At 44.4% G+C, this 27,555-nt stretch overlaps 1 protein-coding gene across 1 annotated transcript; it reads left to right on the top strand.

The window, feature by feature from the left end:
• Window positions 1–163: 163 nt before the first annotated feature.
• trip11 (thyroid hormone receptor interactor 11) lies at window positions 164–25,959 on the top strand. Its single transcript, XM_069662006.1, has 21 exons — window positions 164–302; window positions 4,688–4,764; window positions 6,368–6,478; window positions 6,605–6,907; window positions 7,013–7,081; window positions 7,495–7,660; window positions 7,776–8,102; window positions 8,253–8,293; window positions 8,416–8,514; window positions 8,644–8,847; window positions 10,194–13,208; window positions 14,490–14,630; window positions 16,451–16,644; window positions 16,847–17,010; window positions 17,163–17,266; window positions 17,392–17,491; window positions 19,282–19,363; window positions 20,664–20,778; window positions 22,942–23,064; window positions 24,446–24,590; window positions 24,747–25,959. Exons 1-21 carry the CDS (start codon window positions 164–166, stop codon window positions 24,962–24,964), a joined length of 5,937 nt encoding a protein of 1,978 aa, XP_069518107.1. The 3' UTR covers window positions 24,965–25,959.
• The last annotated feature ends 1,596 nt before the right edge of the window (window positions 25,960–27,555 follow it).

Genomic DNA, 27,555 nt, shown 5'->3' on the forward strand with positions numbered 1-27,555 from the left:
AAGAACTTTAAAGTTTATCTTGAAGTCTCTGTGGTTGAGAGTTTACAGCTGAACTTAATGAACAAGTTATCAGCTCCGGAGTCAAAGCTAAGCTAGTTAGCCCTCGACCCCTTGTCCTCTTGGGCCCTGCTTTGTTGTTGTTTGGTCTGCACCTCTACTGAGGATGTCATCGTGGCTGGGTGGTATCGGCTCCGGCCTCGGTCAGTCTCTGGGCCAGGTCGGAGGGAGCCTGTCCTCTTTCACGGGACAGATATCAAACTTTACCAAAGACATGCTGCTGGAAGGGGTGGAAGAAGTAGGAGGTAAGTTTGTGTTCCTGTTTTTTCTCTTTTGTCGTTTTCAACTTTTAGAGTTTAACATCTGTTGCAGAGAGATCACTGTTTCCCTGTTCATAACAATTAATGTGTCTTTTGTAGACATAAACATTATCTGTTCGATAACTTCAGGGTTCCAACCCAAAATATGCACTAAGGGTGTCTTTAAGCTCTCAAGTCAACCAGCAGAAACATTTTTGACTTCAAAGGCTTATAAAGAAATCTTATGTGGGAGGTGAACAACAGATTGCAAGAAGCCAATGCATGTAATAATCTTTCTATTAGTTGTCACCTGTAAATATACCGCCTACTAATTTGGTAATCGGTTGTAAAAGACAGTCAAAATTCTGTGATTTCAGCTTTTTAAATATGTATATTTTCTAGCTGCATTACTCCTCTATGACAGTAAACTGACTAACTCTGGGTTATTGCCTAAAAAAGACATTTAAGGATGTAATCATGGGCTTTGGGAAACACCGACCTATGTCACCATTTTCTGACATTTTATGGAAAAAACAACTAATCAATTTATCAAAAAAAATGGCCGACCCACTAATCAACATAAAAAAGGATCTCTAGTTTCAGCCCTACATGACACTGATTGGTAAAATATCAGAAAAATAACCTTAAGGACCACACTCACATTATCAAAAGTAACTTGAAAACCACCGAAGTGGTTTGGCCGGCCTATTGTGAATAATATAAAAACATGTACACAGTGGGAGAAGAGTCCGAAGATGTTCTCTAAGTATATATTGGGTTGTTGGTATTTTCACTGTAACAGCCAATTAGTAGGCCCTGACATATGAGGGCTTTGTTTTTTAAGAACACTGTAAGATACCAATCAGTCGTAATTGGACACATGTCAGCTCACAACAGAGGAAATGAGGCCAATTACAGCTGATAACATCTAAATGATGTTATAGTAGACAGTAGAAACAGACAAAAGACATGCACTCAGGTACGAGTCCACCAGGCAGCTTTTCATTTGTTCACCAGATGCAGTCAAAAATTACAAGTGACAAAGATCTCAGCCTATGTAGCGACTTGTATGAAACTAAGAGGTCGGATATATACGTCATGAAGAGAGGTCTCGAAATTCAACAGGAAGACTTTAAAATCAAAGCTAAACAGGCGTGAGGAAGTCCGTTCTGTGCCTGGCAGCTGCGTTCTGTTCAGTCTGGAGCCAATTAATTGATTGTTGTTTGAGGCCGAGGAAAAGGCTGCCGAATATAACAGAGCTGCAATAAATTTGACCTTTATGATGGCGACCATGTTCGGTTATTGTTAAAGTAAAGCCTAAATATGGAAAACACTTCTCTGTATAACATAATGCAATTCAACAGCTACACAAACTACAGCCTCCAAAGCTGAATCAACACCTGTTTAAAACAGTTTGGTCGTCACTATGGTCGTCATCTGTTATATACTGAGTGTAAATAAGATTGTTCTATATAATCGATGCCCAAATAGAGTTATCAGTGCCCATCTCTGACGTGAGCTATGTCATTTGTAGTCAAATAAGTTACAAAAATGTCTTAATTCTAGACTAATTGCAACAACAGTGTGCATGTATAAGAAAATGTGACCGTATTAAAGGGCCAGTTCGCTGATTTTCAACCTCAGTCCTATCACGCTATTATGGGGAGCTAATGCCAGTATGGTAGGAAAAAAATGCAATCGCTCTTTGTCTTTGGAGGACGCTATCCGCTTCTCCAATGGGCCCTGGAAAACCTCCACCAGACTGCATAAAATGCGTCATCTGGCAGAGGCCAGGGAGCTCGCTTGTCTCGTTCAAAATCGTCAGGTTTGAAATGCAGACTGCAGACATGATCCACCGGTGCATTCTCATCGTATTTCGGATTTTGCGTTGCCTGCAGCGAAACGATAGTATTTAACTCCAGTGTCTCTCGCTGGGCCGTTCCTTTCAGAGGGAGGGGCGAAATGCATGCTGGGTGATGTAGGAATGTAGAATGGGCGAAACCGCGAGCTGTTTGTACAACTTTCTCCACAGCTATGGCGCCAATATAAAATATTATTGCTCCTGTTGATTACAGAGAACACCAGCTTTGACTGACAGCGTCTTTTTCCAGGGAATTGCTCCTTTTAGCAACTAACAAGACAGAAAACCAGCTTATTTGGTCAGAGATGCTACAGTGCTTCTAGTGGCATATTGTCACTGTTGTTATTTACATACACTTGCTTCCTGTTTATTTTTCCTCAGTTTTCTGTTATCTTAATGCACATGCAGCCACCTGTCTCTGTCACCTGTCTTTGCACATACTTCGTACGTCAACATTTTTTATCACTAGCAGACGTCTTTGTTGTGATTGACTGTTGGAAGAATTTTCCTACATGCATGTAAACCTAAACAAGTCGAGCGTTTTCTTCTGCACCTTGAACTTTTATATTTTAAACTAAAAGTTAATTGGTTGTAAAATGTTGAGCAACTGTTCTCAGTCAGTGCTGTCAGTATCTCATTCAGTGTCAGTGGAGCCTGATGCAAACATTTTTACTGTTTCCTTTCTTTTTTATGTTCATGATCAAATAAACCAATTAAACCAATTTTCCTTTAAAAATGATGATGCCTCATTTTGAATTTTAGAGAACAGAAAAATCACTTTCATGGTGGAATTTTATCACCACCAAGCCTAGAGTCATGAGTATTTTTTTAAAGTCAAAATAGTTAAAAGGTTATAAAGCTTCTTTGCAAAATGCTGTTTCTTATTTGGCAAATTAAACCCTAAAATACCGTCAGTCTGAAGCCAGCACACAGCGAGAGATAACGCATTGACGCAAAGAGAACTTTGGCCGCAGATCTCCAACTCACAGCTCCAGTGAAAAACCAAAAGTATGAAATCTTATCACTTAGTGGGACGCACCGGGCCGTCTGTGAAGGGCTCTGTGCCAGGCCTTAAATCCACATTTTAAGTGAATTTTTAATAAGAAGAAGCTGTATTTTACTGTAGGCTTTAGTTTAGTTTGTCTAGAGATAAATGTTATGTGTCGGCCGAGCTACCTCCAGCTGTTAAGATCACATAGCTCTAAAAAGATCTCCAGAAATGTTGGCATGCTCAGCCGTGCATGTTTGTTTGTCATGTGAGACGGGTTGAGCAGATCTGTGTGTCAGTGTGTGACTAAGATAGAGGAGGGAAAAATGTCCCTGAATGTGCTGTGTGCCGAGATAAGTACACCTACAGATACAGAACGTTTCTCAGTTTGATCGTAAAGGGTATTCAAGTATTTTTTTTTTTTACTTATTTAGGGGATAAATGATTATTATGTGTTTTGGATCTGCTGTGTGACAACTTCACAGAAAGGATCTCTAAAGAGAGAGAGTCCTGTTTTAAGACATAAAATTCTCTGCTTGAAATAATAAATTGTGTCTTTTTTCTGCAAAGTACGTTTAATTACCTTGTAAAAATCTGCATAGTCTCCGCCCACTCTGTACTACGCTTCTCCTTTAAAATTACATTGAAACTTAGCTCGCTTGAAATGTAGTAATGAGTAGTCGTAACATTAATGTTCGTAGTCAGTAGTGAGTTTGCAAAAATTACGATGCCGGTTACAGCTGGCGAGCGCATAGCCAATGTGGTTGCCATAGGTTACACATAATGATATGCATAGCATCACCCCGTCCATTAACGGGATTGGCTCCTTAGGTTTGTGACATCACAAACCCTGCCAATCTGAAAACGTGTTGTTCAGCCTGTCCTTGGTACACTGCAGTTTAACAGCAGACAGGCCCAGCCATGGAGATGATGCTGATGTTGTCCCTGATATGTCTTGTAGCACATGAAGAACACCACATGGAGATGTTCACAAGGTTAAACACCTGATTTTACCTACTTTAAAAGTACAGTGCTTTTTTAAATCAGAAACAGCCTTTACATCGTCTCTCTTCAGAGCCACCAGACTCCATTGACAAAAACAGTGATATTATCTCGCAAAGTTGAGGAGTTGCCTGTTTACCCCTGCCTTGATCCTTTAGTTTGTTTGTGTTGTTGTTTGTTAAACAAATAATGTGTAAGATCCCAATGAACCACCACGAACGTCACACAACTGAAAAGAGCGATTAATAGGATAAAAGAAAGAATCTTACCTTCACCAAACAACTTTCTCTGAAGGCATCTTGTCTGAAATGTCGTCTCTGACTCTTAATAATCTATGATCAGACATGTTTGCCTCAGATTTTGGTTGTTAATAAGTGAGTCATGGGATATTGGTTACACATTTAGCATCATTGGTTGATTATGCCTACATCTTATTCCTGCCGCCTGTTTATTTCTTTGCATTGACTTGTGAAGACTCGTGCATTATATCCCTACAGCCTTGTGATATGTTCGATGCTGTTTCTCTCCCTGTAACTGCAGACGCTGCCACAGAACTGCAGGTGTCCAATTCCAGGTTGGCTGAAGTCGAGGCTGCATTTGCCACTCAGAAATCTGAGGTGAGACATTTTGTACGCTTACATATGTCTCTCACCTTTTTCCTTTTTGACTTGTTGTTGCAGGAGAAGCTGCAACTATTTTCATTATATATGCATTTGTTGTTATGGGGCTTCCAAGTAAGCCAGCATGCATTACACATTGCCCTGAAAATGACACACCTGAATGGAATGCAGCCACCTTCAGCATTGCAATGTACATCTGTGTTTGACTGCAAATGTTCCCCTGTGAAAGGCCTGTAATCCCTGTGAGAAGGGTCTACTGACAGTCACATGCGCTGCAGAGAGAATCAGAGAGGGAGAGACGTTCTCTAAATGACTCTTAGGGCTGTTGTTTTGTTTTTATGGTAATGTGTTGTTTCAAATAGTTTCCTTGTTTTGTCTTCAGTTATCTTCTTTCTGTGTGAATGACTGTAAACTGCAACTTAGCTGGTTTTGGAGGCAGACAGGCACAATCGGTTAATTCTCCTGTGTTTTAGTCGTCAGATTGAATTGAACCTTTTATGAAGCATTGTCTGGTTTTCCAGCCTGGTTTGTCTTCCTCCTGTAAACCAAACCAGCTTCTTTGTTGTCCAAAAACTATAAAAAACACACCACCACACTGTTTGACTGGATGACAAGTTCCTCGATAACCCTGAACACGCACATTAGTTTGTTTTGACTCAACATACGCTGTCCTCTTAGTGAAAATATTAGAGCGCCGAATGTGCATTCATCTGCAGCTAAAAATAGTCAACAAATGAAAATTGTCCTTTTTGAGTTACATTTTCTGAACGCTTCTGTGTCCAGATGTTTAATCACATGTTGACTTGTTGTTAGAGATCTGCGTCTTCAGAAGGAACCAATTAGCTTGGACCTTAAAGGGCCTGTTCGGCAATTTCCAACCTCAGTCCTATCATGCTATTATGTGGAGCTAATGCTATTATGTGCCTTTAGAGGGCGCTATCCGCTTCTCCAACTCTTGGAAAACCTCCGCCAGACTACGTTAAACGCATCATCTGGTGGAGGCCAGGGAGCTCGCTAAACTACACTTCCTCAATCTAGGACGCCAGCCTCCGATTTCATGTCTGGTTCAAAATCGTCAGGTTTGAAATGTAGACTGCAGACCTAAAGAGTTTTAAGATGATGCACCTGTATATTCTCGTTGTATTTGCTTGCATTGAAAAGGTAGTATTTCACTCCAGCGTCTCTCGCTGGGCCGTTCCTTTCAGAGGGAGGGGCGCAATGCATGCTGGGTGTTGTAGGAATGTAGAATGGGCGCCAATTTCAAATATTATTGCTTCTATCGATGAAAGAGAACACCAGCTTTGACTGACAGTGGCTTTTTCCAGGGGTGGACTGCTCCTTTAAAGTCAGAAATAATCAGGAGACAGATTAACACATTCAAAATTTGTGACATACAGGAGGTATTTTTGTTTGAAGTTATCTCTATTCATTTTGATTTGTGTTGATTGCTGTGTTAAAGCTCTCATCCAGCTGACGTTCCCTTAAGCATCTCTGCACAGCATTCCTCTCTGCTCAACCAAAGTCCTGTAGAGGAGACGAGAAGCATTCTCTTGCATATTTCCCTGTTATTGACTTCCTCCCTTCTCTGTCTTGGTTGCAGTATGACAGATTGAGGAAGCTCTATGCAGAGCTGGAGGAGAAGCTGGAGGCATCAGAGATCCAGATTAAAGGACAGTCTGCAGAGTACAGAACCCTCCTGCAGCAGAAAGATGTATGTGCATTTTTTGTTTATTGTTAAAGTAGTTAAATGATACTTTAGTTTAAAATGTGTTCAAATGTTAAGCTCCTACTGCTGCCTGTCATAAGAAGGTCCTAATGTTTGTTTATGTGTTCCCAGGTGGAGATCAGTCACCTGAAAGCTCGTCAGAGTGGACTGCAGGAAGATGTCCAGAAGCTGCAGCAGTCGGCTCAGTCAGCTTCAGTCGGTCCTGCTATGCTACCCGTCACCACTTCCTCCTCGACCACTACCTCCTCTTCTGTCTCCTCCTTCCTGTCTCGGCCCTCAGGGTCCCACCAGGGCTTCCACGGCGACGAAATGGACCTCAGCGACGTCCTCTGGTCGCAGCAGGAGATCAACCGGCTGTCGACAGAAGTCCTGCGTTTGGAGGCCGAGGTGGCTCATTGGAGGCGAATGTCTCAGGTAATGATGATCGGAAGTTTAATGCTAAGCTAAGCTAATGCTAATACTGTTTTCATATGGACCAAATCTCAGCAGAGAGTATTTATTATTACTTGTTTATTTCAGGCCTCCTCAGCAGCAGGAGGTGGTAATGGCGACCAGGGTGAGATTCTCAAACTCCAAAGAACTATAAAGGTAAACTTAACGTGTTACCACATTATTTAATTGTATTATAACGTGTGTTAGAATCTTAACTTTTTATTTAAAATCTCGACTATAAGTTCCTCTGAGTTTCATGAAGCTTTACAGCGTCTTTCAGCTCACTGTTTTGGTTAAACAGTCACATAAACAGTCACATACTTCTCTCAGGAGCTGGTGGACACAGAGCTACAAAGAGAGGGAGTATTAGAATTACATTTCATTCAAGTGTCCAGCATCACAACGCAACCATTTGCTATAAGCACTGTGTGGATTTTGCAGCTTCTTTCGGCGATCCCCCTGTTACCAAAATATCAATAAATGCAGGTTCAGATTATTACTGACAACAACATGAAAGGCCATAGTGACTCTGAGACTCTGACCTTGATGTAACCGCTGCTTTGGAACAGGAGCTGCGAGAGGAGATGAGTCGTGAGGTGGATGAACACCAGCATGAACTGGCTGCTCTGCAGGACGCCCAGCGACAGAAGATGGCCGACGTCACGCGGCGACACAGAGACGAGTTGGCAGAGTACGAGGAGAGGATAGAGGAGCTGGAGGAGCAGATTCAGAGTGGTGAGTCCAACTTTGGAATTAAATAATGATTAACTGAGGAAATTCATGCAAAGGGCAGCTTGTGAAAGAAAATGTTAATATCAAGTAATATCCTCCTCCAACTTCTTCTCTCCAGGTGGTAGTCAAGCCACGTCCCCTTCAGAGGCCTCCAGACTGCCTGAACTCCAGAGGACCATCAGCTCGCTGCAGGAAGCAGCAGATCAGCGGGAGGAGCAGCTGGTGGAGCTGTCTGTCAGGCTGGAGGAGGCTCAGGGCAAACAGGCCTCGCTGCAGCTGGAGAAAGATGAGGCCCAGGAGGAAAACGTCGGGCTGCTGCAGAACTACACGCGGCTGCAAGCCTCCGTCGCCGAGCTTCAGACCCGGGTGCAGGAGCAGGAGGGGAAGGCTCTGCAGAAAGCCCAGCTCGACCACGAGATCCAAGCGTTGAGAAACAACCTCGCAGGTATACGGTCGTTATTCTGATTCAAGTCACATATACGACTGTTTCTTACCTGCTTAATCTAAGGCCTTTCATAGACTGCCAACAATAAGCTGTCAGTGTTTATTCTTAATTTAATTAACCTGCATATTAACTTGAATTTCTGCTTTCTAGATGCAGAAAAAGAAATGGAGAGACTGAAAAGCCTTGCAGAGGTAAGTGTGAATATAAATCAAGAACTATACATCATCTTTAATATTTTTATACATGCAGTGGTTGGCGTTTTATTATTTAAACTTCTAATTTAATCAATTATTCTACTGTTTTTGTTAATTAGGCAGAACCAAAGGAAGAAGTTGAGCATGCAGACATCTTAGAACTGAACACCATCATTGGAACGTTGAGACAAGAAAAGGAAGTCCTAGAAGAAGAAAAGGTTTGCCAAGCATTTTGTAAACATGTTCTTGTCTTTGTATTTAAGTTAACTTTTATGTGTGAAGTTATAGGTAAGACAAAAAACCTCAGGACACTATAATTCATGATATTTATTGTTTTAATTTTGAAGCTTCATCTGCATGAAAGACTAAAGACGGCAGAGGAGCAAATAGTTTGCACTACAGAAGCCGAGTCTGGTGAAGCAGAGTCGTTGGAGGATCTGAAGGCGGAGCTGGAGAGGAGAGAAAAGGTCCTGAGAAACACTGAGGAGGAACGTGACACCCTGATGTCGGAGCTGGAAGAACTGGACCGGCAAAACCAGGAAGCAACACAGGTCTGACTGACAACAGAGGCTTGTGTTCTTTGTAATGATAGAATAATGATAATAATGCAAAAGCAGGTTTAAAGAATCAACATGTACAATGTACAGAACCAAATGTGCACACACAACGTAACACACATGCACATCCGTCCCTCCATTATCTACACCGCTTATCCTGTTCAGGGTCGCGTGGGGGCTGGGGCCTATACCAGCTGTCATTGGGCGAGAGGCGGGGTTACACCTGGACTGATCGGCTGCCAATCACAGCTGACACATATGCTGTGTTCGAAATCTGATACTATATACTGCATACTGCGTTCGGTGGTAGTCTGTAGTAAGCTTCTCAAATTCATTTTTCAGTATGCTACACCAGGCGGAAGTAAACAATAACCGCTGCTTCTTTAGCTATAGCGCCCCCTGCTGCTGGAATGCTGCTGCTGGCCGTCATTTCAACTGCCACTGTGACGTTCCAGCGCTTTGCATTGTGGGATACAGTAGGCGAGGTAGACTGGTCCGATGCATACTGGAGATTTTTTCCGAGTCAGTACGACATCCGGGTATTTTTTGCATACTGCTCATTTTGCTTTTGTTTGCGTACTTCAGACTACATTTTGTCCAAATCAGTACGTACAGCTAGTTTAGTACGCCATTTGGAACACAGCAATAGAGACAGACAACCGTTCACGCTCACATTCACACCTTCAGGCAACTTAAGAGTCACCAATGAACCTAAGGAGCATTTCTTTGGACTGTGGGAGGAAGCCGGAGTACCCGGGGGAAACCCACGCATGCACGGGGAGAACATGCAAACTCCACACAGAAAGGCCCGCTACGTCTGAATGGGGATTCAAACTAGGAGCCTTCCAGGCATGCACATGCATTATGTTATTGTATGTAATATAAGTCTTTAGTTGTCTAGGATTTAATTCAACTTTTGTCTTTTAATGTTCTTCATCTTGGTCTCCATGTCTTCACCTTCTTCTTCATCTTCTTCACATACTTGTCCTCTTCGCTTCTTCTTCTTTACATTCTTTGTCGTCTTTGTTTTCTTTTCTTCTTCTTCATCTCCTTCCTCGATGTCTCCTCGGTCGTCATCTTTTTCTTTGTCTTTATCTTGTTCTTGGTCTTGTTTTTCTTCTGCTTGCTGCAAGTCTTCTGCCTCTTCTTCTTGTTACAATAATAACTGATTAAAAAACCACAATAGTAAAAATAACATGCAAGTCTAAGGGCCCCAAATGTCCATGATTTCGCGTGGTTACCTCCCTTTAAAAGAAGCATTTAAAATCATTTCACAGAACCTAAAAGGTTATTTTACTGTCTTGTACTTTATGTTATATCTCTGTGTTTTCTGTCTCTAGCATATGATCTCTGTAAAGGAGCAGCTCAGTGGACAGCTGAGGGAGGCCGAGGCCGAACTGACACGACTGACTGCAGAGCTCAGCACAACCAAAGACCGGAAGAAGGGACTGGAGGAAGAGCTGGAGACCCAAAAGGAGAAAATTAGCCACAGCGCGTTCACCCTGAACGATATGCATATGGGCAAACAGCAGCTGGAAAGGACAGTGAAGGAGCTGAAAGACAAACTGGGGCTTGCACAGGAGCAGAGCAGGGAGGCGCGTAGAGAAACCACAGAGCTGAAGAGGACTGTGCAGGAGACACAGAAGCAACTGTCTGCTGCTAAAGCAGAGCTAGATCAGGCAGGAGACAGAGGAGCCGAGACACAGGGAGCTAAAGAGGAGCTAGCAGGGACGGAGAGGGAGTTGTCAGAGCTCAGGAGAGAATTAGATGAGATGAGGAGCTCTCAGGAAAAAGTGATGGGTGAGGACTATGAGTTGAAGATGGAGAACAGAAGGTTGAAGGCTCAGAGTGAAGAAGTAACCCAGCAAATGAAGGAAAGCCAGCCAGCTCTAAACAGGACAGTACGGGAGAAGGACACTCGTATCGAAGCTCTGAAGCTGGAGAAAATCCAACTAGAGGGTGAACTGAGGCAGGCTGAGAGCACGCTGACAGAACAGGCAAAGCAGTACCAGCAGACGATCAAGGAGTTGACGCGAGCCCGCTCCATGGATGCCTCCGCTCTGCAGACGGAGCACGAGCGCGCCATCAAACTCAACCAGGAGAAAGACATGGAGATCGCTCAGCTGAAGAGAGACATGGAGCAGGTGGCGTCCGACCACAGAGACACCAACGAGATGCTTTCCATCACGGTCGCAGGGCAGAAGCAGCTGACCGATTTGCTGCAGGAGAAAGACATTTTTATGGATACTTTGAAACAGAACGCCTCAGATTTGCAGACAGAGATGGAGAGCAAAATTTCAGTTGCGACAAAGGAAGCAGAAGCTCTCAGACAGGCACTGGAGGAGAAGGATAGACAGCTGGGTGGTATGAAGGAGGAGAACAGTCACTTGAAAGAAGAGTTTGACCGGCTCAGGGATCAGCAGAGCAGACCTCAGTCACTGGCCGAGCCCAGGACCTTAGACATCATCACAGAGCTGGAGACAGAGATCACCCAGCTCAAGTCCTCCAGGAACGCACTGGAAGAGGAGGTCCAGACCCTGAGCAGAACCTCGGAGGAGCAGCAGGCCTCTCTCCTTCTGTCGCAGCAATCCCTCCAGACTCAACAGAGCGAACTGGAGCAGGCTCATACTCGCCATCAGCAGACCACACTGAACTACGACCGGCTCATCCATGCCAGAGATGAGGAGATAACTCGCCTCCAGCAGACCGTAGATCGGCACGGTGAGAGTCGAGGTCGTGCCGACTCCCCTCCTGTGCAGGGAGAGGTCATCCTGCAGGAGGAGAAGACCCAGACTCTAAATCAGGACAACGGCAACGAGAAACACGACCTGTCCAAGGTGGAAATCGAGAAACTGGTGAGAGGCATCAAGGAGAAAGAGACCGAGATCAGCCAGCTGAACGAGAAGAACATCTCCCTGACCAAACAGCTCGATCAGCTGGTGGTGTCGCGCGATGAAGTGGGCAAACTCTCCCAGATGATCCTGCAGAAGGATCTGGAGATACATGCCCTTCATGCGAGAGTATCATTAGGGGGAGCTGGCGGACACAGCCAGGATGTCATGTTCTTACAGCAACAGCTGCAGGCGTACGCTGTGGAGAGAGAACAAGTGCTAGCTGTGCTCAACGAGAAGACCAGAGAGAACAGCCAGCTTCGGTCAGACTATCACCGTCTCATGGATATCTTGGCAGGGAAGGAGGCTGCTCTGCTGAAGCTCCAGCAGGAGAACCAACGCCTCTCCAATATGAGCGATCCCTCAGGAAGCCAAGAAATGTTCAAGGAGACCATCCAGAACCTGTCTCGCATCATCAGAGAGAAGGACATAGAGATCGATGCTTTGACCCAGAAATGCCAAACCCTGGTGACTGTCCTGCAGACCTCCGGTGGAGATTCTGGTGCTGGCTCCGGAGGGGTCAGCAGCAACCAGTTTGAGGAGCTGCTGCAGGAGAGGGACACACTGAAACAGCAGGTGAAGAAGATGGAGGAGTGGAAGCAGCAGGTGATCACTACAGTGAAGAACATGCAGCACGAGTCAGCTCAGCTGCAGGAGGAGCTGCTCAAGCTGCAGGGTCAGGTCACTGCAGACAGCGACTGCAGCTCTAAGCTGTCGGTAGACTACACTCGCCTGATCCAGAGCTACGAGCAGAAGGAAAGGAGGCTGGGGAGTCTGAGTCAGGAGCTCGCTCAGGTGCAGCAGACCATCACACAGCTCAGCTCCACCAAGGATGTCCTGCTGGGTAAACTTGACAGCGTAGCACAGACTCCAGAAGTCGTAGCTGTCCAGTCAAGTGGACAGTCTCTGACAGCTGAAGCTCCGACGTCTGCAGCAGCAAATGTTGAGAAACTGCAGGAAGAACTTGTACGATTGAGAGCTCAGTTGGCAGAGAGGGACAACACGATCAGGACTATTCAGGAGAACAACCACCGGCTCTCCAACTCCGCATCCGCCTCTGAGAGCGAGCAGAGAAGTCAGGCCGAGGAGGTTCGGCAGGTCAGAGAGAGGCTGGAAGCTCTGCAGAGGTCTGTGCGGGAGAAAGACCTGCTCATCAAAACCAAAGGTGACCAGCTAGGTCAGGTCAGCGAGGCGTTACGCAACCGTGAGAACGACAATGAGGTGCTGAAGCAGGCGGTGACCAACCTGAAAGAGCGGGCTCTTATTCTGGAAATGGACGGGAAGAAGCTGAAGGAGGAGAACGAGCTGGTTGCCACGCGCTCTCGAGAGAAGGAGTCTGAGTTCAGAGCTCTTCAGGAAACCAACATGCAGGTTTCCCTCCTGCTGAGAGAGAAGGAGTTTGAACTGAGTGCTGTGAGCGAGAAGGCTGCCACTGTGGAGAGGATGCTCAAGGACAAAGAACAGGTGAGGTGGCAACTAGGACCTCTGAGTTATAATTTCTTTTAAATTAGATGTTCTGTAAGAAGAGGAAAAACTTCATATCTTGTTTTGCTTAAAACGTAATACGGTGTGGTGTCTAAATGACTAAAAGGTATAAAAAGATTTGTAATTTCTCCAACAGGCTGTAATGGCTGAAATAAAATCCATGAAGGCAAACTGCCTGACCGAAGTACATCCACTGACAGGCTCAGATTGTTATTCTTAGTGTGACAGCATTACAGAAAATGATCCAGACAGATATAAACTTTTTATTGAAGAGTAAAGCCGCCTTCACCCTGGTCAAAAAAAACACTCACACCCGGCTTTTTTGCTTAATGGGAAAGGTTACAATCTGCAACCAGACTCGGGTCAAATGACTCTGCAGTAGACCCGGGTAATTATCGCCTCGGCTCCAATCGGCATTGATGGGAACACCAAACCCGAGTCGACACACTAATCTCCGCCCCCTTTCTGGCGCGATGCTATGCTACATCGGTAACTTCTGCGACTCCTCGTCATCTCAGCTACAAATTCCGCCCGTCTCCGTCACTGGTTACTAACCCTGTTTCTAGCGTGTTTGTGACGTCAGACGGTGACGCAGCAGAAAAGAGACCATAAGGAGTATACTTCACTGGCAATCAGAAAAGAGACAATTGCCATCTATAAGTGAGTCTTCCCGGGTCTGAAAAAACATAGTCAACGCGCAAAACAGTCGCTCTCTTCATAGCCACCAGACTCCATTGTCAAAAACAGTTATTTTACCTCACAGAACACGGGAGTTGCTCGTCTACCACCGCCTGTATCTCTTACTTTTTTATATAGGTGTTCTAAAGTAACAATTTTAAACACTTAAAACACCAGAACACTTAAAAACGAACCGGTCAAGGCAGCTGTAGATCAGCTACTCCTGTGTTCTGTGCGGTAAAATGTTTTTCTCAATGGAGTCTGGTGGCTTGGAAGAGAGGGATGTAACGGCTGTTTAAGGTATCAATGTAGGGATCCTTTCCATAATGTTGTCGGACACTTTGAATACAATCTGAGCGTTCAAGGAGTTTTTGTGGATGTTCTGAGGTAGCTGTTCCAAACCTTTTTGTACCTATGACCCCTTCACTGCAAGATACCCTCATTTCTAGAGTTTTGTGACTTGATGAATACGCATGCTTCCTCATGAAAACAAATTCAGAATTGGGAACAGGAGTTTTGTTTTGACCTTTTATTCTTTAAATCGTTATATTAAAGATTTACTCTGTTGATGATGTGATGCAGGGTAAGTCCGGGGAGCTGAATCAGCTCCTGAATGAACTGAAGTCCATGCAGGAGAAAGCTGTGGCCTTCCAGCATGAGAGGGATCAGGTGATGATGGCTCTCAAGCAAAAACAAATGGAGACCACTGCAGTACAAACTGAGGTAGGAGGATAAATAATACTCACTCACTCACTCCCCTTTAATTTTAACACGAAGGCCTCTGTGTTTGCTCACTGCTGGCTTTTATTTACGAGATCATTTCAATGCACCGTTTCTAAGGTATTCTTTCACCTGGTCTTTATTGTTGACAGGTGTGTACACAATCAAAGTAAACATTTGGCCATTTTCTGCCAGGGATTTAAAATGGTAAACACTTAATTAAAGCATTTTACTGTGGTAGTGTTTTCCCTCCATGTTACCTTTGTCAATCAAAACACAATTTACTTTGCATCCTGAATAGTGTTTGATGCCTTACTTTAATAATATAAAGGTACATACAGGTACTGTAAATCTAGCAAGTTATGTTTACTTTGAATAAAAATAGGAAACCATCACCTTGTGAAAAGTTAGTAAAAGAACTTAAAGTTGTAGTTCTCAGTTTTATTCTCTTTGGCGACACCTGTGGCGATAAACAGTAACTGCAGGAGCACACTCCCCAGATATCCAGACAGTGCTGCATGTGTGACGTCCACGGTTGGCTCCGGTTGTAACTCTTGATTTTCCTGGCTGACGGTCGCTTTCCTTTTCAGACTGTTTGCTTCATCTGAGCGTCGAGTTTGTTTCTTCTTCTTTGGATTTTCACTTCTTGTTGAAGTTGTATCTGTAGTCATCCATCTTTTCTTTGTTTGTTCAGCCATAGTAGATTACTGTTTACTCGCAACACTTGCAGAGAGCGGAAAAGCAGCCGCTTAGCTCCGCCTACCCTCTCTGGCAGACCAACCACTGCTGGCTGATGGAAAACGCTTCACTTATACCCCTTTCCCACCGAAATTAGCGGGTTGATAAGTGTTGAAGACCCGCTTATAGATGCCGATTGTCTCTTTTCCGATTGCCAGTGAAGTATACTCCTATCGGTCATCACCATGTGTTGTCACAAACGTGCCAGAAACAGGGTTAGTGATCTATTTATCGAACTCGGCACCGACAAATTTGGATCGATGTTTGAGCGCTGAGATGACGAGGAGTCGCAGAAGGTACAGATGGAGCATAGCATCGCTCCGGAAAAGGGGGCGGAGATTAACGTGACAACACGGGTTTTGTACCCATCAATGCCGATCAGAGCCAAAGCGATAATTACCCGGGTCTACTGCAGAGTCATTTGATTTGATTGATTGTAACCTTTCCTACTAAGCAAAAAAGCCGGGTGTCGGCAGGTTTTTGACCCGTGGGAAGGCGGCCTAACTGGGCGCCACTTGTGATTTTTTTCCGTGGAAGTCGTCACAGACAGTCAGTCTGTAATACTGCAAATGCAAAGTCGTTCATCAGTGGGCCAAAGGCTCAATCACCATTGTGTTACCTTATTCGGTGACAGATAGAGATTTAACAGACATTTATTATTATTATTACTTGAACTGTGTCAAGTCATGTGAAATGATTGTGTTTAGAATGAACATGTGTTATTTGAGTAAGCTGCACTTTTTTAAAGATGTGAGCACTTAATGTTTCCAAGTACACTGTAAACCTGATCAGTCAGTTCAACTCAAACCATTTGAGGAACTCTTTTATGTATTTATAGAAACATTTAGAGGGTTTTTTTGGACAAGTGGACACTTGGACAAGTGAGACACACCTCATTACATTGAAATAATCGCTGCTAATTTTTTATAGTACTATTTTTATGTAAAATTGTTTTGGGGTTTTTTTCAACCGCTTCCATGTCTTGGATATTTCATGTTTAACCACGATTATGTCGTCCAGTCATGTGAACAACGGTTGAATCACGTTGATCAAAACTTCATCCGATGCTTCTGTTTCCTCCCCAGCTTCAGCACGTGAGGGACAAAGAACAGCGTCTCAACCTGGAGCTGGAAAGGTTGCGTAATCACCTGCTGGAGATCGAAGACTCGTACACGAGAGAAGCCCTCTCTGCAGAGGACCGGGAGACGGAGCTGCGGAGGAGGGTCACACTGCTGGACGAGAAACTGGCCACGTCCTCGAGTGCGGTGGAGAATGCCAGGTTAGTCACAAATGTAATCATCGGGGATAACGCTGAACAAGATTTGCGTGCAATATTGGATCAAGTATAAGAAAATTGCTTTAAAACTGCTTTCCTGTCTGCCTCATATCTCTAATTTTTTTTGCATCACACTGAGGTTACCTGATTGAATAGATGTTATCGAAATAGTTAAAGTCAACCTTCTGCTTCCCTCTGCCTCCAGCCAACAGGCCAGCATGCAGGTGGAGTCTCTGCAGGAGCAGCTGAGTGGCGCGGTGAAGCAGAGAGACGATGCTCTCGCTCATCTCAGAACCTCGCAGGAGCAGGTCAACCAGTATGCAGTGTCGCTCTCCAACCTGCAGATGGTGCTAGAGCAGTTTCAACAAGGCAAGTCAGCCTGCTTTAACTTCAGGACTTTCCACAACACGACTGTTAAATCTTAGATCTAAGACGTGGTCGTGGCAGTGAGGCAGCCTGGACCTGCAGTCTGGCAATGAAAATAACGTGTAGTAATATTTGTTTTGTCTCTTCCCTTACAGAGGAGAAAGCCATGTACTCAGCAGAGCTGGAGAGGCACAAGAAGGACAAGGAGGAGTGGAGAAGAAAAGCTGAGAGGCTGGAGGACCAAGCATCTGCACTTCAGGTAAACCATCGATTACAAACCGACTCAATTTATTTACCATCAACAGCAAAGTGTTAAAGTGAACACATATGACTGTATTCTAATGCTTGCTGCAGGTTCATAACAACTGTTGTGCTCTCCTTCAGATTAACCTCGATGAAGCCAACGCTGCTCTCGACTCTGCCTCTCGTCTCACGGATCAGCTCGATCTGAAGGAGGAGCAAATTGAAGAGCTGAAAAAACAAGGTGAGCTGCAGCGGAGTGTTTTGGCCCCCCCGACTTCAGCTTAAGACCTTTTTTAAAGCTGTGTAAGGAATGAGCACAATATGAGACACAACTCCTTATAAACTTCTGCCTTCTTTTTATTACTGCAAAGCAAAAGTATCTTCAGGATGCATTTAAAGAAATGTGTTTAAGCTGCTTTATGTTCACCTGGTTTAAAGACCACACTAAAGATTAAAGAAATACCCTCATTCTAGGTTTTATGAAATGCTTCTGCTGTCCTTTGGTGGCCTCTGTTTTTGCCTTTAGGGCCTGTGTCCACACCGGCAGCATCCACAACCTCAATTTCAGAGCGCTTCACACCGGCACTTTCTGTTGCTAGGTTACGAATGTTGTCTGTTCCCTCGGTAGTGACCGTTAAGGCTGTTACAACGAAACATAAAAACAATGAAATGAGTCGTGTCCTGTCATGAGCAGCAGCTCTACACCTGGAAATTGTAACCTCGAAAAAACAAAAGGATTAGCTTCTCGTCCGCCATTGTTGTTGACAAAGTTCATATCAGAAGTCCCGCCCCTTCATGATTTTGATTGGCCGGTGAGCGAGAAGCGACATTAGCTGTGTCTCAGTCCAGGGGCTGCAGCCTTCGAAGGCCGATTGCGTCACCGTGGCGCGTCAAAGGCTGTCCCAAATTCGAAGGCTCCGTCAGATGCTGCCGACAAATGCTCCTCCTTTTCCAGGGCAACGAAGGATCCATCGGGTGCATCCTTCGCGGCCCCGCCAAGATTCATTGCGCGCCGATTGAAAAGAGACTCTTACGCGGCTGAGGAATAAACTTTTGAATGTAAATGTTTTTGTTACACATGTTTGAAAAAATGTAAGGGCCCTTGAAACAAACTATGCTAGCTATGCTGCTAGCTACCTGTTGCTAGGCAACAGGAGCAGCGTTTGGTGACACAAGGGTAAAGGCGGGAACAGCTGGTGACACGGTTCAGTTCGGCTTTCACGGTCTACACAGGCGATGAACGGCGCGTCCTCTGTAGACCGCCTCCTTCAAAGCGGCGGCCCCTGAATTGGGACGCAGCTGTTGACGAGCGCGGTGCTGTTCCAAAACTTTAACCATTTTCTACTGAGAGCGCTGTGAGCACAGTGACAACAGCTGACAAACAACAGCTTAGAACGCTGAGCACTAAAAACGCTGAACTGCATTGATCTTGTACAGAACGAGGCGCCTGCGTAAAAAGCTCTGTTAGTGGACACGGGTCCAAACAGCCACTTCTTTGTTCAGTCTCCCAGGCTCGTAAGCTTCGATTAGAGCGCACATATTCTTATCATTGTCTGAACAACAGAGAAGAAACAGCGAACATAAATCTGGGTTAGGCTCTGCTTTATTATTCCTTGTGTCACACTCAGCAGATTTCACTTTCATCCATCTCAGATACGACACCACGATGACATCACAGCAAATTCTCAGACTGTTTCTTTTTCGCGCCTCTCTGGCTGCTCAGACTTCGTATTTGTTCAGACCTGATAAGAGGCTTAAAGTCTGTTGGCTTTACGCTTCAGTCACCTATGGAAAACATACACTGGGTCTATTAATAGTCGGTTTGCCGTGAGAAGGTTCTGGTTTAAAGTCTCACCAGTAAGACAATAATGTTAGCACGTCTGTGACCCTCATATATTTACACTAAATACATGATGGTGTTTGAAAAACCCAGCAGCACTTACTGCTGTTGTAAATGTATTTAAGCATCTTTATAAAAAATACTCTGATGTTAAAATATAAACTCAGTGTGTCTTTCTGTCTGTGTTTCAGTGGAAGTGAGACAGGAGATGTTGGAGGAGGCGCAGAGGAAACTGATGAACCTTCTCAACAGCACAGAGGGGAAGATAGACAAGTAGGTTCAGTCCTGTCTGGAGGAAGAATTACAGTCTTCATTAACATGAGATTAAATCTTTAAGAACACATGTGGTTTCCATTAGACGACCAGAAACTGCAGAAATTACTCTCCCTTAGTTTCAGGGTCGGAGCGGGACACAGTGCAGTGTAAAAATGTAATTATGTCTGCGACTAACAGGATCACGCCTGTGACTGCAACAGAAGTTTCTTTTTAGGTTGAAAAACTGCTCCGTCATCTTACACTATAATAGCTGTTTAAAGCATTGTCAAAAAAGTGAGTACAGGGCTTTTTAGCTCATAGAAAACGGACAATTCTGGAGGTTCATGGTTCACAGGACGTCACAGTGATAGTAAAGAGATTTGTATTCTCGGGCGGCTTTAACGATTTGGTCTTCCCTTGATTAAATAAACATGACGGTGATATTGACGTTTAAATGCTCCAACTGAAGAAAGCGCTGCTGCATATCAAATCAAGCGCTCCCTAAACTAACAGCCCCTCCCCCAGGGGGCGACGGAGAGGTTTAAGTTTCACTTTTAAAAGAGCTGGCATGTCATGTGATGAGCGCCTACCTTGCAGGAGCAGTTTAGAGTGGAAGAGTAAACAACAGAGACGGGAGAAACACAAGTCAAATGTCTTGAACAGAAGACGGCTCGTCGTCGGTTGTTTGGAGGTGTTTCAGGTTTTAGGGTGAGTGATGTTCAGAAGAAACAATAATCAGCAAAGAGGTCATGAAACCTGCGTCTGCGCCGCAAAGCAACACGACTGACAAAGTGCAGCATGATGAGTGCATGAAGGCCGAGAGGAAGAACGAGCTGCTCCCCGTCCCCCAGCGTCAAGTCAGACATCCAGAACAGAGACGCTGTGCAGAGACACCTTATCCACCCAACTCCCAAAGACACACTGAGATTATCAATGCATTCACGTTCCCTTATCATACCAGAATTCAGGTAAAGAAGCTAATTTTAAGATGCTAAAGTTGTAAATGAGCCACAATGTAGCACAATATGGAACTGACAGCACTGCTTGGTTTATTTAAATGTGAAAGTACGATAAAAAATGTCCCTAAAATGAATAAATAATCAGGATTAATCATCAGGATCTTAATATTGATCATGACCTAATATTTTCTATATTCTCTCGTCTTGTTATTAAAGACTTTGAAGCTTGTGTACCGCTGTTCCTCCAGATAAACAAACACGTTTATGGTTTGATAATAATTCATGCCACTGTATAAAAAAGTAGTAAAAGGCCCTGAATGACATCACTCCTCATTATATTCGTGTTGTTCTGTTTTCAGAGTCCTGATGAGAAACCTGTTCTTGGGATACTTCCAAACACCTAAAACCAAGCGTGCCGATGTGCTGAGGCTCATGGGAAGTGTTCTGGGACTGAGCCGAGAAGATGTGGACAGGGTGAGCGATCGTCTCGACTCTGATTCAAAATATTTCCTTGAGTTAATCATCATGTTTTATGGCAGCAATTGGTATCAAGAATTCATCTTTGATTATAGTCTAACAGCATTTACAGAGACTAGAATACATGTATGAAGTGTTCATACAACTTTCCTGTTCTGCAATGATCTGAATCGTTACCTTTTAAGGGGAGAGCCTTAAAGGGCCGGCTCGCCGATTTTCAACCTCAGTCCTATCATGCTATTACAGGCAGCTAATGTCGTTATGGTAGGAAAAAATGCAAATTGGCTCTGTGCCTTTGGAGGTCGCTGTCCGCTTCTCCAACGGACCCTGGAAAACCTCCGCCAGACTACGTAAAACGTGTCACCTGGCGGAGGCCAGGGAGCTCGCTGAACTACACCTCCTCAATCTAGGACGCCCGCCTCCGATGTCACGTCTAGTTCAGAATTGTCAGGTTTGAAATGTAGACTGCAGACCTGAAGAGTTTTTAGACGACCCACCGGTATCTTCTCGTCGTATTGTATATTCTGTCCCGCTCTGAGCCAACGGTAGTATTTCACTCCAGCGTCTCTCGCTGGGCCGTTCCTTTCAGAGTGAGGGGCGCAATGCATGCTGGGTGTTGTAGGAATGTAGAATGGGCGAAACCACAAGCTGTTTGTACAACTTTCTCCACAGCTTTGGCGCCAATTTCAAATATTACTGCTTCTATCGATTACAGAGAACACCAGCTGTGACTGACAGAGGCTTTTTCCAGGGGCGGACTGCTCCTTTAAAGTCAGAAATAATCAGGAGACAGATTAACACATTCAAAAGTTGTTGATATACAGGAGGATTATTGGATGAAGGTATCTCTTTGCTGTGTTAAAGCTCTCATCCGGCTGACGTTCCCTTAAGCATCTCTGCACAGCATTCCTCTCTGCTCAACCAAAGTCCTGCAGAGGAGACGAGAAGCATTCTCTTCCCTGTTACTGACTTCAGATATCAGTGCTTCTATCGATTACAGAGAACACCAGCTTTGACTGACGGTGGCTTTTTTTTAGGTGCGGACTGCTCCTTTAACAAGGTCACTAGACGAAAAGTCAACACATGATCAAAGTTATTACAGTTCATCCTGAGGGGGACATGAATGGGAGAGGCAATCCATCCAATAATTGTTGCAACATCTTAACCGAAACCTAAGAGGAAAAAAGACATGTGGTTTCATCATCTAGGAATGTCTGCACAACATTTAAAGATAATTCATCTAATAGCTGTTGAGAAACTTCACTTTTTTCAGTCCATGAAGACGCTCTGTTGGTTTAGTCTGAGGGAGAAATAAACTTTTATTTACATACCACCCCGGATCACTCTGACCTGCGACGGTGACCGACCTCCTTCAGCTCTCAAAACAGTTAAATAGTGAAACACGTCCTCCATACACGCGAACCCTGAAACCCACTGCTCAACTGTGACTTTTAACTCCAGCAGCTGCTGTGAAATCCTCTCCGAGCCCTGAAACAGAAAGTATTTTCCTGGCTGAGCTGTTTCCAAAGTAAATTACCCAACACTCCTAAAGGGAAACAGATACAGGGTGAGGGGCAAATGCAATTACAACTCCTCGGAAGATGTTTTTATTGTGTTGGAGGTCGTTCCACTTTCTTTTTTCTCTCTCCCTCGTCTTCTGTTAATGTCGTTCACATTTTCCACTCAGCTCGTGTTTACGGCGGCCAAGTGTCCCACAAAAACAGACCACTTTTCAGGATCGGCCTCAATGGAGCAGCTAGATTCCCCCTCCCGGTGCCTTTCTCGGCCCAAAGCTGTGATCCACACACTCAATATCGAAGTATGGAGTCGAGGAGCCCTGCCAGGGAAATGACGTTGATGATGAGGGAGTATGACCGGCCGTGAATGATGAAAGAGGAGTGTGTGGGCTGTCAGCAGAGAATCAGGCTGCCTGCGTTTGAGCTCATCGGCCCACAAAATCATTTTCCAGAAAGTGGTGGCGAGCAGAAAGGAAACAAAGGGCAATTATTACTGAAATAATCGAGCCACTTCTTTGAAAACAGAAGGAAATGTGCTCTTCAAAAAGAGACTGTAACGTTTACTGTACCTGCACTGACTGTTCATCCTTTTGCTTGGTCCTCTTACAGTGTTTGTCTGCACTTTCTTGTCTTCCGCCTGCAGATGTTGGAGGATGACGGACGGCACGGTGTCACTGGTTGGGTGTCGAGCTGGCTGGGAGGCAGAGGAGCACAAAGTGTCCCAAACACTCCCCAGAGGCCGACCAGCAGCCAGGGACTCAACTCTGTAAGAAACACCGCAATAAGAGACTCAGTTTGTTCCCCTTACAGCAGAGGAATGCACATGTAATAGGTCACGTTTCCACCCGAAGGAGCTCCTTTTTATAGAAAGGAAACCCACAAAGATTAGACACATTTGTGAGGATCTTTGGCTGATGTTAACCTCTGCACTCAGCTACTTTTAATACCGAGCTTACTGGTGAAGAACAGTGAAATAGAAAGCCACTCAGTAATTCTGCTGTGTGATAGACTTTAGATAAGAAGCACAATTTCCTGGACTGTCTGTCGGCCATTTCTCACTGTAATTACACAGAAACAAAACATTCACAGGGTCTCCAGTCCAGAGCAAAAGAGAATATTCAAACCTACAACTTTGAAAGATGAATACAATTCTAATGAAGTAAATAAATGTCTGAATAAATGTGCACTCTGAAAATACACCAACAAAAGTACTTAAAGGGAGGTATTCTGCTAATTTCCAGCTGCATATTTCACGCTGTGATACCTGTGGTGTAGCTTAGCATTATTTACAGTTTAAAACACTGGGGATGCACCGATGCATCGGCTGAACATGTCGTGCTGACAGACATCGGCCCATCGGCCAATAAGGTGGCATGTGCCGATGGCAGTAACCAAAGTTTTTATCATTTAACTGCTTTAATTGTGCAGTAAATTTAAAAGTATTTATGTTTTCAGAAAGATTTTTGTTGCATTGAAAAATGTTTGCAGTATGAACAGGTGATTCTAAAACAGGCTAAAGAGGCTTTTCAGGCAGTTATTTTTGAAGAAAGATTATTTTTATGTGAATGAAGTTGAAATGAAAAGCTGTGCCCCTTATCCAGACGAGGTCATTAATTATTAAAACAATTACAGTTATTGAAAGAAACATCAGCCATCGTTAAAATGGTTGTTTTTATCGTTGGTATCGGCCCTGATTTTCTCCATCGATGCATCCCTAAAAACAAACCCTCATACAGCCTCTGCCTGAAACCACTCAGTCGGCTCTGTCCCTTTAAGAAACCCCGCCCCTACAATCCCACTTTCTTCTGATTGGCCAGCTCTCCGAAGCCTGCTGAGGCTGCACTTAGTGACGTCACAAAGTGCAGCGTGTAGGAAACCTGACGTCGCATCAGCCTGCAGACTGAGAAGCCCGGGGATTACTCCAACATTCTGTACCTACAGATTTTAAACTGAAAATACAACAAGCATTTCATTTAGTAGGAAAATAACATAGTAGGAGATATATAACCGTGAATGTGTTAAAAGTCTCCACCATTTGTTCCGCCTTATAAATGCAGTATGACTGTTCACACCAGAGGCTCAAAATGTAGCAGATTTTCTTTGCTAAAACTTTGCAGTGATTGGTTTCCTGTCCTTTGTTGTTGCAGTCCTTCTCAGAGATGTTTGTAAAGTTCCTGGAGATCGAGTCGACCCCTTCTCTGCCTGCACCAAAGCTCTCAGTCTATGACATCAAGCCTCTGAGCGCCCCGCCCCCGAGAAGAACCAGCGGTGCTGCTTCCAGTACTGCCACGGGTAAACGACCCCTTTGGGAATAACCGCCGCCAGGATGTTTCTTTCTCTCGTTTGCTTAATCAGTCGTGTCAGACAGGAAGTTTTTCCTCCTTTTCCAGCCTTCTTACCGCCACAAACACATCAAACCTGATTTATATTTAATCTGTCTCCTCGCAGGAGCTGCAGCTGTCGGTAAACGAGCCGGCGAGTCGAACCCTTTCCTGGCCCCTCGCTCCGCTGCAGTGCCCCTGCTGGGCGGTTCAGGCTCCGGCGGCTCAGGAGGAGGTCACCTGCTGATGAAGCCCATCTCTGACGCCCTGCCCACCTTCACACCTGTGCCGGTCTCAGCTGAGGCCAGTGCTGGAGCGGTGCTCAAAGACTTGTTAAAGCAGTGATCGATCGGAGGACGAGTGCCAGATAGACATCTTCATTTTTACACTACACAGACTGAGATTGTTTGAGCTGCTCTGCTACTTATTTCTGCTCTCTCTTTTTGTTCCTGCAACAATAAGTAGCAAGAGAATTCATAAAGGCTTAAAGGGTGGTGTTAGTGTTTTTTAACCTGGGCCCTTTTTTTAAATGTGTATGAGTCTAAATGAGTAAAAGGTATAAACAGTTCTTGATTTGCTCCGGTTGGTTGCTTTAGCCGGCAACCTCTGAATGGCAGTAATGGCTGCAACATGATGCATGTGGGCGAACGTCCGCTAAATGTTCTTGTACTGGCTCAGATTTTTATTTGTCCGACAACATTACAGAAAAGATCCCGACAGAAATCGACCTTTTTTTCCAGGTGATATCGTTAGCAGAAACAGCCTTTACATCGCTCTCTTCCACGCAACCAGACGCCGGTGACAAAAACATTTAACATTTCAGATCGCAGGAGTTGCTGGTCTACTGCTGCTTTGACGGTTAGCTAGTTTTTGTTGTTGAGTGACTTTGGTGTTTTTATTTTTGTTCCTACACAATATTTTACGAGCACACAATTAAATAAAACAAATAACCGATGGAGGCAGTGGTAGACCAAACCTTTCAGCTTAAATGACTGTTTTGGAGTCTGGTGACTTTGAAGGCAGAGACGTAAGACTGTTTCTGGTTACTATTGGAGGAAAGGTCGACCTCTGTGGAAATCCTTTCTGTAATTTTGTCAGATACTTAACGATCTGAGCCTGTCAGTGGCAACAACAAGCACTCTAAAGCCGCTAACACCCGGCTTTTTTGCTTAGTGGGAAAGGTTACAATCAGCATTCAGACCCGGGTCAAATGACTCTGCAGTAGCCTCGGCTCCAGTCTGCACTGATGGGAACACAAAACCTGTGTCGACACGCTAATCTCCGCCCCCTTTCCGGCGCGATGCTATGCTCCGTTGGTTACTTCTGCGACTCCTTGTCATCTCAGCTCCAAATTCCGCGCGTCATCGTTCCAAATTTGTCGGCGCCGACGTCAGACAGTGACGCAGCAGAAAAGAGACCGACAGGAGGATACTTCACTGGCAATGGGAGCGGAGACAGTCGGCATCTATAAGCGGGTCTTCCTGGGTCTGAGAAACCAGCGTCAACGCACCAGTTTTGGTGGGAAAGCGGTGTAAGTGGACGTACACTGAGCAGGCGTATTTGCGGGCGTAGTATTACATTGCAGCCTTTACAGAGTGTTTTGCGCCTGCAGATTTAAGTGATCTTTTGTAGCAATTGCAACACTTTTTGCACCCGTTTGTCATTTAGCTCCTGAAATATATAGAACGCATGGTTTAAAAATGCCAGAATTTCCCTTTAACATCTCCTTATTTTGGGGTTTTACTTCTACTTACTGTTCTATGCAACAGATTCTCCCTTTACACGCCAGTTAAAGTGTTACTCAACGTGTTCGGTGTTAACTCTCAACTTGAAAATGTTCAGTCAAGTGAAGAGAACATTTTCCACTTGGGGGTCGGACGAATCGAGAACAACAGAGTAGATTTTCATAGGAAGTGACCTTTTGATTATAAGTTACATCTTTGATTTTTCTTCATCGCACAAGTTCTGAACACAAGTGACCTTTTTCTCTCGCTGTGTGCAGTTGGGTACATGTGGGGTGAGTTAATCCTCACCCGTTTTTGCAGGAGGAAACACCTCATGTCCTTCGGTTTCCATCCTTTGACCTACAGCTTTTAGTTCTCGTCTTCTGAGTCGTTCTCTCTTTTCGACAATGCAGTGAAGTGTTTCTGATCCGGGACTCGCCTCAGACCTCTCTGGCAGCAGGAGCTTGAGTGCAGATTTATGTGGTTCACTACATCTGTTAAAACCATAAAGACATTTTTTGCTAAATCTTGTCTTTTCCAGACAGCCAGACTGTGATATGCAATAAGCGTGGTGATTGTGGCTGTGACTGCAGACTGTGGTTGATCAGAAGCTTGAGACTGCTCTTATGTTAAAGTACAGTACTATTATATAGTTATATATATGTAAATGGGTGGCGTTTTCCTATTTATGGGCACGGAGGAAGTTTTGGAAGTCAAGTGCCTGCATTTTTGCTAATTAGATAGATGTATAATCAGGATTGTAAATGGTTACTATAAATATATATATTTACAAGATGTAAAAACTGCACATTTAAAAGGTTTTACGTGACCAGAGCTGGCCAGCGTGTAACTGAGCTGCTCCACATTTTTTAAAGGCATCAATCGGCTGCAGAAGGAATGTTACAGGGTCTCTCCAGGTGTGTCGATGAAATGTATAAACTGTAAATCCTCGCTGTAAAGGAATTTTTGTAGATGTTAAATCTGAAACTCAGAGGAAAACGGAGCTGGATTACTTTGAACTTGGATGATCTTTACCTGAGGTTAGTAACCAGTGACTTAATTGGATTTTGGAATCAAATAAAGCTACTGCTGACCCTGAACAGCTGTGCGTTGTCATTTGTGTTTCTATAAGGGGCATTTATGCAAACTACGGAAGAGGATTAGGGCCACATGTGAAAGATTTATTTGACTTTTGAGTTTAAACTACTTCAT

The sequence above is a fragment of the Semicossyphus pulcher genome, unplaced genomic scaffold (assembly GCF_022749685.1).
Source record: "Semicossyphus pulcher isolate SPU_LCO1_2020_fin unplaced genomic scaffold, fSemPul1.0.p SCAF_14, whole genome shotgun sequence".
Lineage (NCBI taxonomy): Eukaryota > Metazoa > Chordata > Actinopteri > Labriformes > Labridae > Semicossyphus > Semicossyphus pulcher.